The 12,222-nt window shown below is 45.1% G+C and overlaps 1 protein-coding gene across 3 annotated transcripts in view; it reads left to right on the plus strand.

The window, feature by feature from the left end:
- The window catches only part of Atg7 (autophagy related 7), a 226,487-nt gene that overhangs the window by 23,286 nt on the left and 190,979 nt on the right, over nucleotides 1-12,222 (plus strand). For 2 of the 3 annotated variants that reach the window (XM_059258393.1, XM_059258390.1), the window contains exons 2-3: nucleotides 8,028-8,194; nucleotides 8,752-8,806. In XM_059258393.1, coding sequence (XP_059114376.1) covers nucleotides 8,047-8,194; nucleotides 8,752-8,806 — 203 coding nt within the window. In that variant the 5' untranslated portion in view covers nucleotides 8,028-8,046. The remainder of the gene's footprint in view (nucleotides 1-8,027; nucleotides 8,195-8,751; nucleotides 8,807-12,222) is intronic. The other variant, XM_059258391.1, reaches the window with a different exon arrangement.

The raw sequence follows: 12,222 nt of genomic DNA on the forward strand, positions 1-12,222 counted from the left end.
AACCAGTCAGCTTTGTGCTGCTGCACTGGCTCAGGCCTCCACTCTGGGGTGGCTGGTCTCCTCCCACTCCTATGGGAGCCAATCCTCTCTCTCCCTTTTCCTTGGATCCTCTACCCACCCATCATACCAGAACTCAGCCTTTCCAGGCTCCTTGGAGTCCTGCTCTTCCACCCAGGCTTTCCTGTGGCCCTGCCTGGCACCCAGCTCCTTCGCCCACAGTCTTGGTCCTTGATAGGCAGACACAGATGCATTCTGGTGGACAACCACTGCTGTCACAGCTCCCTATTTCTGCCTCTGAAATCCAGAAAGGTGGGAAAACTGAGTGTCTCAAAAACCTTGGCAGAAACATTGTGCAAAACCACTCTGGATGATAGCAAAGGAGTCTTTTTAAATGTTTTATTACTTCTTTATATTTGTGCTGTCTCTCTGTGTCTGTGCCACATAAATTCACGTGACTGTGGAGGCCATAAAAGGGTATTGGGTCTCCCTGGAGCTGCAGTTATAGGCAGTTGTAAACCAATAACATGGGTGCTAGCATCTGAACCTCTGAGCCATCTTCCCATCCCCTGAATCTTCTCCAAATAGTCAATACAGTTATTTGAATTAATCATTGTGGTTCAGGGCCTGGGAGTTACTAGCAAACATAAACACTTTTTATTTCATATATAGACTCATCTCTCTGCTAACAAGTTCAGTTTCATGAGTTTACTGAACAGTCTAAATGCCCTTTGACCGTAGTAATAACTAAAGCAAATGCCTCCTTGTTATCTAAAATGACACACATTGGATAATTCCTGTAAATTATACCTCATCTCGCAGTCAAGGCACATTTTCACTTTCCCAAACCAGACAGAGTCTTCATTATGAATTGCATAGAGAATACCAAATGCTGCATTTTACATCAGGCATGAAATGGGCTAGCACTGGAGTGCAGTAAAACCTGTTTTATGTAAGTCTCTCAGTTGTCATTGAAAATGTTTCTTAACAGGTCAAAAGTCAAGACTTTACTAACTTTGAAGACCAAAAAAGCCTACTTTTTCATTCTGCATTGTAAATAAATTTTATTAGAATTCTGTTTAAATGCAATCAGCCCCAACTCATAGGTAGCAAAGGCATGATGGGTATTGTTTTCATTTGGGGCTGACAGATTCAGACTGGTGCATCACAAAAAAGCAAACAAATGTCCTGGGGGCTGGAGAGATGGCTCAGGGGTTAAGAACACTTGTTGGTCTTGCAGAGGACTTGAGTTAGGTTCCCAGCAGCCACACTGAACAACTCACAACCACCTGTAACTCCAGTTCCAAGGGATCCAGCACCCTCTTCTAGCCTCCATGGGCACCTGTACTCAGGTGTGTATTCCCCCACACAGGCACATACACATTATTAAAAATAAACCTTAATAAGTATTCTAGTTTGTTCTCATCTCATAAATGCTAAAATTATATGTATACCAAAGACTTGTTTTCAAATACATTTCTTCATGGTTTATTATCAGTAAATGTTTGATTTCTATGCCTATTACTTATCTGTTGTATAACACACTTCTCCTATCGCTGAGCTAGAATACCTGATGGAAAAACTGAAGGAAGACAGGAAGGGTGTATTCTGGCTCATAGTTCCAGGGTATAGTTGATCATGGCATAGAAATCATGGAACCTGTAGCTTAAGGCAGCATTGTATCCACAGTCACAAAGCGAGGAGAAATGAATGCTGGTGCTCAGTTCAGTTTCCCAGGATCCCAGCCCACTGGAGGGGGCCGCCCATATTTAGCGTGGATCTTCTCATCTCAATAAGCCCAGCCTAGAAACCTTCACAGACATGCTCAGGGGCTTGTCTTCTAATGACTCTTGATCCTGTTGACAGTCAGTGTTAACCAACACAAGTCTACCTCTTGTCGACCTGAGATGCAAACATATCACTTTTAAGCAATAACCTTTTCACCTGTTGTCCTCACAGACCCATAGCCATCATCCTGCAAAATGCAAAGTCCGTCCAGCTTAAGAGGTCCCCATAGTCTTTAACATCCCTTAACACTGGTCAAAAGTTCAAAGTCTAAAATCTCTTCTGGGACTCAAGGCAGCCTCTTAATTGTGAGGATCTATTTTTTAAAAAGTTGCATATCCCTAATATCCAATGGCACCAAGCCAACATCTCTGTTCCAGAAGGGAGGAATGGAGGCGCAGCGGGGAAAGATCAGACCAAAACAAGACTGAAGCCCAGCAGGATTGAAGACCATCTCCTGCAGCTCCATGTCAGTGTCTGGAGCTCACGATGGAATCATCTGGGCCCCAAAAGGCTTAGGTAGCCCTGCACTTTGTGGACTGGCTCTCATCCCTTTGTATGCCTTCTCACAGTGAGCATCTCCAACACCCTGGTGTCACCTTCACTGCCTCACCTTGCTTGGCTTTGGTGAGCTTCAGGAACCTTGACATAAGCCTCCATGGACCCCCTAACCATTACATCTTTCATGGTTGTAAAACCAGCTTTCAGGTTCTTCGGTGAACTCAAGATGTAGACTGGTCACCATGGCCACAGTTGCAACAGCCCCTCTGTTCTGTGTCTTCAGGAAATGCTTCCCAGGGTCCTGCTGAGAGCAGGGAACTCCTTCCCCTCTCAAGTGAGTTCCTGTTTTCACAGGTGGGAGCCCACAGGAGTGTGTATCCTTGGGCTTCCTTTTCTGTTGCCTTGGTACAGGACACAGGGTTTCTCTTGAATGGTGTTAATACCTTTAATGGTTACAACTGATCTCTGTACCCACTTGGTGGGCAGATTTAACCCCTCTCCTCTCTCCACCACACAGCACATTTGAAAACATACTTTTCTCCCCTGACCACTGAAGATCTGGATAAGAGCAGTGAGTGGTGACCATACCATGGCCTGAGTGCCATCACGTCATTAGTCCATTGCTTTCGAGTTCAGCTTCACTTAAGTTCTCAGAACAGGGGCAGAATGAGGCCAGATTCTTTGACAGACTACAACATGAATGATCTATTGCTGTGGATGATTGATTGATAAATAAAGCTGATTGGCCAGTAGCCAGGCAGGAAGTATAGGTGGGACAAGGAGAGAGAATAATTCTGGGAAGTGAAAGGCTGAGGCAGAGAGACACTGCCAGCCGCCATGATGAGAAGTAGATGTTAAGATACCGGTAAGCCACGAGCTATGTGGCAACTTATAGATTAGTAGAAATGGGTTAATTTAAAGTATAAGAACAGCTAGCTAGAAGCCTGAGCCATTAGGCTCAATTTAAATAATGAACTTTTCTTTGTGTTTATTTTATAAGTGGGCTGTTGGACTGCCAGGCTTGGCGGAATCTGGAGAGAAAACTCTAGCTACAATCTGTGGCACAGTTCCCAGTTAGAGCTCTTCTTCCCACTGAAAACTCACGATCTTGGCCTCCACTGTGCATGTATCCCTTGGCATTCTGGGGTCTTCCGAACTCCCACCAAAATGCCCACTAAGCTCTGCTTATAGCAGTCTTGGGCTCTTCCAGCGCAGAGTTCCAAACCCTTCACGTTCATTCCTCAACCCTATTCCAAGGGCCCAGGAACCACACGATCAGGCTTCTCATAGCAAAGACCCTACTTGGGGAACCAATATTCTGTAATGGTGCTTTCCCCATCACTGTAACAAAACACCTGATAGAAGCAGCTTAAGGAAGAACAGGGTTGTTTGGCTGACAGTCTGAGTTTGCAGTGCATCCTGGTAATCAGTGTTAACCACACAGTCTGAGTATGCAGTCCATCCTGGTAACCAGTGTTAACCACACAGTCTGAGTATGCAGTCCATCCTGGTAACCAGTGTTAACCACACAATCTGAGTTTGCAGTGCATCCTGGTAACCAGTGTTAACCACACAGTCTGAGTATGCAGTCCATCCTGGTAACCAGTGTTAACCACACAGTCTGAGTATGCAGTCCATCCCGGTAACCAGTGTTAACCACACAGTTTGAGTATACAGTCCATCCTGGTAACCAGTGTTAACCACACAGTTTGAGTATGCAGTCCATCCTGGTAACCAGTGTTAACCACACAGTTTGAGTATACAGTCCATCCTGGTAATCAGTGTTAACCATTTCACCCATGTATCCAGGTTGTGTAAAATGGTCTCAAATATATAGTGGTTATAAGCAGGAAGAGTTTAAGAATCCTTGCTATGTGGAATACTAAAGGAATTTAAAGGCTTTAAAATAGATAGTATCTTCAGTCCTGATAAACTGAAATTATTGTGTTAGCTATTTCTATTTAAATTCTCTCAATTGAAAAATTCTATAAAGCCTGTTTTATAGAAATTTTATAGATATAAAAAGCAAAAGAAAAAATAGTACTGAGTTCAGTTCGGTTCTTATATTTTTGGTTGTGAGCCTAGCCTTTAACAGCTGAGCTATCCCTCCAGCCCTCAGTTCGGTTCTTAATCCAGATTTGGAACAGAGTTAAATAAACCACATTATAGGAAACGAGGAGCTCAGTTTGCGTTACCAAAGAAAATTATAAATACTAACAAAAAGCAAGTGTTGTAAATGTGTGGTTAATCACCTGCAAGCTGGTGATTGTATTCTTGTGCTATTTAAAAAGCTCAAAGATGTATATTTTGCTTGGTCATTAAGGAAATACCATTTAACACTCATTGTGACATTTGCTGACCTAGTTTAAACACTAATGATTAATTTGAGTCAGAAGCGCATTTCTTTTATTTTCTTTCTTTTCTTCATTATATGTGTGTGTGTGTGTGTGTGTGTGTGTGTGTGTGTGTGTGTGTATTATTTTTGGAAGTTCCATATATGTGTACAATGCCTGTTGATCCTACCTGAGAGCCCCCACCATCTCCCTTTAGCTCCCCTGAGAGCCCCGTCATCTCCCTCTAGCTTCCCCAAGAGCCTCCACCATCTCCCTCTAGCTTCCCCGAGAGCCCCCACCATCTCCCTCTAGCTTCCCCAAGAGCCTCCACCATCTCCCTGTAGCTTCCCGAGGGCCCCCGTCATCTCCCTCTAGCTTTCCCGAGAGCCCCCACCATCTCCCTGTAGCTTCCCCGAGAGCCCCGGTCATCTCCCTGTAGCTCCCCCGAGAGCCTCCACCATCTCCCTCTAGCTTCCCCAAGAGCCTCCATCATCTCCCTCTAGCTTCCCCGAGAGCCTCCATCATCTCCCTCTAGCTTCCCCGAGAGCCCCCACCATCTCCCTCTAGCTTCCCCGAGAGCCCTCGTCATCTCCCTCTAGCTTCCCGAGGGCCCCCGTCATCTCCCTGTAGCTTCCCCGAGAGCCTCCATCATCTCCCTGTAGCTTCCCCGAGAGCCCCGTCATCTCCCTCTAGCTTCCCCGAGAGCCCTATCATCTCCTTCTAGCGTCTTGTCCTCATTTCATCTCTCATAATTAGTAACTACCTGATTCCAATCAGTGCTGCTTGTGTGCACATGGGGGTGTGGCCACCCACTGAGGCATAAGCTACCTACTAGGGCCACATCCCTGAAGGAGAGTGATTCTTCCTCTCTCAGCAGCCACCAGTCACCAGCAGCTTCTCCAAAAGGGGTGGGGCCTCAGGATCCTCTCCAGCATCCTGGAGCTCCCTGTGTAACCCAGGTTCACGTCTAACCTACAGTGCTCCCACTCCAGCATCTCCAGTTCTGGGATTGCAGGCATCTTACACGGGGGAGGTTTTCCTTATTCAAATATTCGTGTAAAACAATAAACCTCAATAGGGTGTGGTAGTACAAGCCTAAAATCTCAGCACTTGGGAGGCATAGGTAGGTGGATCTCTAAGAGTTCAAAGTCATCCTGGTCTACATAGTGAGTTCTAGGCCAGCCAAGGATACATGGTGAGATGTTGTCTCAAAAAAAAAATAATAATAAAATAAAATAAAGTCAACCTTTAGAAGATAGTTAACTCATAACATTTTAAATAAAAGATTTCAGATTTAGCTCTTCATAAAATAGCTTCTATTCTAGGAATTAAGATTAATTTCTGGAAATGCATAGCATTTCTTTCTAGAAAATGCAGAGGCTGTCTAAAAGTGGAATTGTTGGCTCTGGGGTGTAAAAACCAATATGAATGCATGCCTGTATAGTTAAGAGCAAATACTCAGAAACAAGTGTGCTTTCGGCCAGAAGTCAGGAAAAATAGTGACAATGTACTGCCTAATGTGGAGAGTAAGCAGGAGTTAACCAAGTCAGCCCAAATGATCCAGGCCCATATTGGGTAAGTCAGCCCATGTGGGTGGCCAAACATGCAGTAAGTGAAGGTGGGTGACTCTGAACCCAAGTTTTTCTTTAAATAGACACACAGCCAGGCACAGGCAGAAACAGCTCTTTGGCAAACAAGGTTGTTGCTAAGTTGAATTTCATTTTTCCTTTGGCTCAGACAGCATTAGGATTTTAAATGTGTGCTGGTAAATGGAAGCTGTGCATACAGGCCACTGGGAAATTCCCAAGCCTGCAGTGCTGAGGCCGACTCCACACTGCTGCAGTGCTATGTTCATCCAGATGTGAGCACCCGAAAGTGAGGTGCACGTGTATGGTGTGTGTGGATGGTTCATAGGTGTGGTGCACATGCATAGTCTACATGAGTGGTTCACAGGCCCGGTGCACATATGTAGTTCCCAGGTGTGCACATGGGTGCTTCACAGTCCTGTGCATATGCAGGGTCGCTTTCGGGGCCATATGCACTTGATGACCTGAGTGGGGAAATAAAAACATTAAAATTCATGTTGTGATGCAGAATGCAAAATGTACTTAAGGATGCAACACTCTCCACCCTAGCACAGACCCTATGGGGAGGGAAAAGAGATACAGCTTGAAGATTTTAAAGGAATTAAAGCACCTCAGCTGGAGTGCTCAGCACGGATCTCAGACAGGCAGAATTCCAGCTTGGTCTTCCTCCTCCTCTGTCCCTCCTTTCTTGCCTTTTCTTTTTGTTTTTCTTTTCCTTTCCTGCCTTCCTTCCAACAGGGTCTTATGTAGTCCAGATTGGCCTTGAATTCACTAAGTAGCCAAAGATGATCTTGACCTCTTGATCCTCCTGCCTCCATCTTCCAGGGGTTAGGATGACAGACTGTCACACCACACCTGGCTCAGATCGCCACATTCTGACCGACGGGACTCTGGCTTTTGGATGCATAGCCTGTGACAGTCTCCAAGGAGTCAGTCCTCAGCTGACTCATGAGAAAGGGAGTCAGGGGCAGAGCGGAGGGTGCAGTTCAGGGTTCCAGTGCTTGCCTCAAGTGGGAGGGGGCCTGGGTGCACGCTCATCACTAACACAAGATACAAGAAGTTAATGCCAGAAAGGATGCTTATACAAATTACTCCTATAAAAGACTGAGCTTGACAAATTCTTCAGGATGTTTTCAAAGTTGTGTCTTAAGTAAAATAAGCCAGCCACTAAAGTTTAAGTCATGCATGAGTCCTCTTCGCTAAGGGATCTGTGGTGTCAGTCTCACGGTGACAGAGTGGTGGGTGCTGGGCACCTGGGAGGGGGTCAGGGAACTACTAGGGTGCAGAGATGAGCATGGTAGTTCATGCCTTTAATCCCAGTACTTGGGAGGCAAAGACAGGCAGATCTCTGTGAATTCAAGGCAGCCTGGTCTACAGAGCGAGTTCCAAGACAGCTAGGGCTATGTAGAGAGACTCTGTCTAAAAAAATTAGTGATGCTGATGATGATAATAATAATAAGTTAAAAGGTGCAGAGCACTGTTGTCAAGAGTTAGACCGGCTCCAGAGGTCTGTGAGTGAACATTACACTCTGGGTAGAGTGACTGTGCACTCTAGGAGCAGTGTCTTAAGGGAGCCTATACACTGGAACTGCCTTTGGCTAGTTGTTTCAAGAAAAGATTTATTTGGTAGAAGCCAGAGAAGAAAGGAGCATTGGGTCTCCTGGTACTGGAGCTACAGGTAGGTGTAAAGGCACCATGTGGGTTCTGGGAACTAAACCTGGGTCCTCTGCAAAAGTAACAAGTGTGCTTAGCCCCTCAGCCGTTTTTCCAACCCCAATGGTTTGCTTTACTTAAGCTTTATTTTTTGTGTGTTTTGTTTTGGTAGACAGGTAAGAACAGTGGCCATGGGGGACCCTGGACTGTCCAAGCTGCAGTTCGCCCCCTTTAATAGTGCCCTGGATGTTGGCTTCTGGCACGAACTAACCCAGAAGAAGTTGAATGAGTATCGCCTGGACGAGACCCCCAAGGACATCAGGGGCTACTACTACAATGGTAGGTGCCTTCCTCACCCCCATCCCTGTGTTCTTGTCCTTCCTCTGTGGAGACAGCAGCCCTCATTCGGCACTTGTTACTATTACTTTTAGAGTGCTGGGGATGGAACCCAGCACCTCATGAATGCTAGATAAGGGACATGCTTTTCCTTTACATCCACGGTTTTTTAGCTTCTTGTGTCTTTCTTGACGTTTGCTCCCAAGTCATATAAAAAAAAATTTCCCTCTGGGGAAAGAAAGAGGAGTGGAGAAACTCAAGTTGTAGCAAACACTGCTCAGCTAGCTTCCGGGGTGTGTGTATGTGTGTGCGCGCGCGCGGAGGCTAGGGGGGTGGGGAATTCTCAGGGTATACTTGTATATTGGTTACAAGTCCCTCCCTGTCAGTCTCTCTCAAGATCCCCTGTTATCTGTGCACATGTTATCTGCATGTCATGGGTTAGTAGACTCAGATAGGGCCCCTGGGCTCTATTTTCAAATAAAAGGACATGCCTAGCCATAGATGTTTTTACATGGGTACTACCACTCTGGTTTGTCACTGAGATATAATGTTTCACATAGGTGACTCTGCTGGCCTGCCCACCCGCCTGACATTGGAGTTCAGTGCTTTTGACATGTGAGTATTGATCTGTGCAGAGTCCAAAGAACCCTGCCTACTTTGGGCAAGGAGTGAATGTTCCCTTGAGCAGTCAAGGAAGCTCCTGGTGCGGAGCCAGTGCCTCCTACTGAGTCTGCTACATTTGTTTAGCAGGAAAAAAATTAGTTCTTTTCAGAGCCTGTCCTGTACCTGGTACCATCTAAGTTGATTGGAGCTCAGATAACAGCCCTCCAGATCATCATTATAGAATATTTTATGATTCTTTCTAGTACCTCTTTGTTTTAAAGATTTATTTCTTTTATTTTTTATATATAATAAGTTTTGCCTGCATATATGTCTGTGCACCACATGTGTGCAGTGCCCACAAAAACTAGAAGAGAGTATTGGGTTCCCTGGAACTGGAGTTACAGATGGATGTGAGCCTCTGTGTGGGTGCTAGGAATCAAACCTGGGTCCTTTACAAGAGCAGCCAGTGCTCTCTGTTGAACCATCATTCCATTCTATTGGTTGAAAGGAACATCATGTAAATAGCAAAGGTTTGAAGAAGGATTTCTCCATCACTTGGCAACAAGCTAAGGATATTGTAAAAAAAAAAAAAAATGTCCATTACCTTCAGGGAGCAATCCAAAAGGTATACAAAGAAATGAAATTTGGCAGATGGATGTGTTTCATTTTGCAGAATTTGGAAGATTAAAGTATGTACACCATACCATTGACACCTATTCAGGATTTCAGTGGGCAACTCCTATGAGTTCTGAACAGGCTGATTCTGTGATTACACACCTATTAGAAGTTATGGCCCTCATGGGAATACCTGTACATATTAAGACAATGTCCCAGCATATGTCTCCAATAAAATGAGACAGTTTTTTGCTTATTACAATATAAAGAATGTTACAGGTATACCACACAATCCCACAGGCCAAGCAGTCATAGAAAGATACAATGGAACTTTAAAGGATATGCTAAATAAACAGCAACAAGTAACAATGACTCCTAGAAATAGATTGCATAGTGCTTTATTAACCTTGAATTTTCTCAATGCTGATGAGAAAGGAACAACAGCTGTGTAGAGACATTGGACAACAGACAAAACTCCTGAGCTAAACCAACCGGTTTATTTCAAAGATGTGTTGACCTCAGAATAGAAACCTGGATATGCCCCACATTGGGTGCTAGATATTGGATGTTATATTAAGGCAACTCCATGTAGTTAAAAGGGAGGTTTATTTTGTGGGGTAACTTACAAGTAAAGGGATAGGTTATACGGTCTGGAAAAGGTGTAGCACAGTCCAGCGGTGTTCTCTGGAGAACTCTGCTCAATCTACCTCCAGCATTCAGGATCCAGGAACTAAGAGAGCTGGCACATCAGGATCTTGGGTCTTAGGGGCTCCTGTCTCAGTCCCTCCTTGTAGGCATGACAGTTACTGAAGCCTCAATGGGGGTAGTACTTCCAGGTCAAAGCTGGAACAGCTACCCACTACACTAGTCCTTTAAAAAAATGTTTACAAGTCACATTTTGTTTGTTATTGTGAATGTGTGTGCATGCACATGGGTGTATGTTTGCCATAGAACATGTGTAGAGGTCAGAGGACAACTTATAGGAGGCTGTTCTCTCTGCTTGCACCATGTTAACCCCAGAGATTGAATGTAGGTGGTTGGTATTGGCAGCAAGTGCCATTATCCTCTGAACCATCTCACTGGCCTCCTCTATTTTTGTTAAATCTCTCAAAAGATTAATGTACTTTATTCCTTTATCCCCATCAAATTGCAGGTCTTAAAAGCATAACATAATTGCAGAGCAGTATCAGTGTTTATCTTTATAAAATACTTGTTGGCATTTCTTTTTTCCTTCAGAGGCTTCTTTAAAAAATATTGTGTATGTGTGTTTGTCTGTTTGCATGTATATATACCACATGCATGCAGTGCCCAAGGAGGCCAGTAGAGGGCGTCAGGTCCCCGGAACTGGAGTGACAGGTGCTTGTGAGCCACTGTGTGGGTACTGGGACTCAAAACTGGGTCCTCTGCAAGAGCAGCCAGTGCTCTTAACTGCTGAGTCATCTCTCCAGCCCCTCCCTTTACAGCTTTCTTTCTCCATCATAACTACCTACTACTAACAAATTAAATCCTAGTAATTCCTGGTGGGAGCCTAGTCAGATGTAGATGTGGTCAGTAGCTTGTCTGTGTCTGGTGTTGCCAGGAGCAGGGCTCTGTGACAGCTTGCACACACCTGGGGTATTAGGACATGTTGGACAGAGTCCCTTCTTGCACTGTGCTTGACCCCAGCCTCCTTCCCTCTGCCTCAGCATTGATTCCATAGAGCTGTCTGGTGTGGGAAGCCTGCTGAGCAGAGGCTCTGCCTCTCTCTCCTCTCCAGTCCCAAATGTGCTCTGTCTGGTTTCTCTCTCCTCAAGACTGTCTTCCATGCCTTCACCTTGCCTAGGTGAGGAATGTTCTTTTAGTGGAGGAATGTGATGACAGACAGCCTATGATGTGATGACTCATGGCTCTCAAGGGAAAGCTGTGGCCGCTGAAAGATGACCCCCTACACACACACATCCAGGACTTGCTATTTAAGGCTTACCTGTGGCATTTAGCAGAGCCGTTGTTACTCATGTGCCCCTCCTCACCTGTCCTAGATTGGCATCTCTTTCCATCAGCCCCCGCAGCTCCTTTGTGCACCACACATGGAAAGATATCAATAGACACCATGTTTCTGACACATGTACTGTCCTCAGCATGATGAATAACAGAAACTTCTCGCTGTATAAGTTCCATATGACAATAGCATTAAGCCATTAGCAGCGGAAATATTTCTTTTTAAAAAATGTTTAGGTTTAATTATTTGTTTTATGTGGGTGAGTGTCTTGCCTGAATGAACATACCTATGTGTACCGTGTGCATGCTTGGTGCCCATGGAGGTCGGAAGAGGGCATGGATTGCCTCCAGCTGGAGTTAGAGACAGTTGTGAGCCATCATGTGGGTGCTGGGAACTGAATCTGGGTCCTCTGTTGGAGCAGCCAGTGTTCTTAACTATTGAGCCACCTCTCCAGCACCAAGTTTATTTTCTTTTAACATCAGTACTATATAAAATTCAGGCTGATCACTTCAGAGACAGCAGATGGGTCCCTGTCCAAGCCTGTGTTTAGAATCAGTCCATCTTCTTCACTTTTAGTTCTCCGATTCCTGTGGGACCTTTGGGGAAGTGTAGTGGGTGTGAACCATGTGGCTGGTGCCCTAGATTGACAGTAGTCTGGCCATCCTGCATTTTATCCATGGCCCAGATGACGTAACAGCTGTGAGCAGAGCTGTGAAGTGTGGGCCAGTTGGTGGGACAAGTAGGGAAGGACTTATTCCTGACTCCTGGGAAGTTCTCTGTCTTCCAGGGTATGTGAGGCCATTCTTGAAAATGTGCTGGGATACTAGACTTTAGC

The sequence above is a fragment of the Peromyscus eremicus genome, chromosome 3 (assembly GCF_949786415.1).
Source record: "Peromyscus eremicus chromosome 3, PerEre_H2_v1, whole genome shotgun sequence".
NCBI classification, from domain to species: domain Eukaryota; kingdom Metazoa; phylum Chordata; class Mammalia; order Rodentia; family Cricetidae; genus Peromyscus; species Peromyscus eremicus.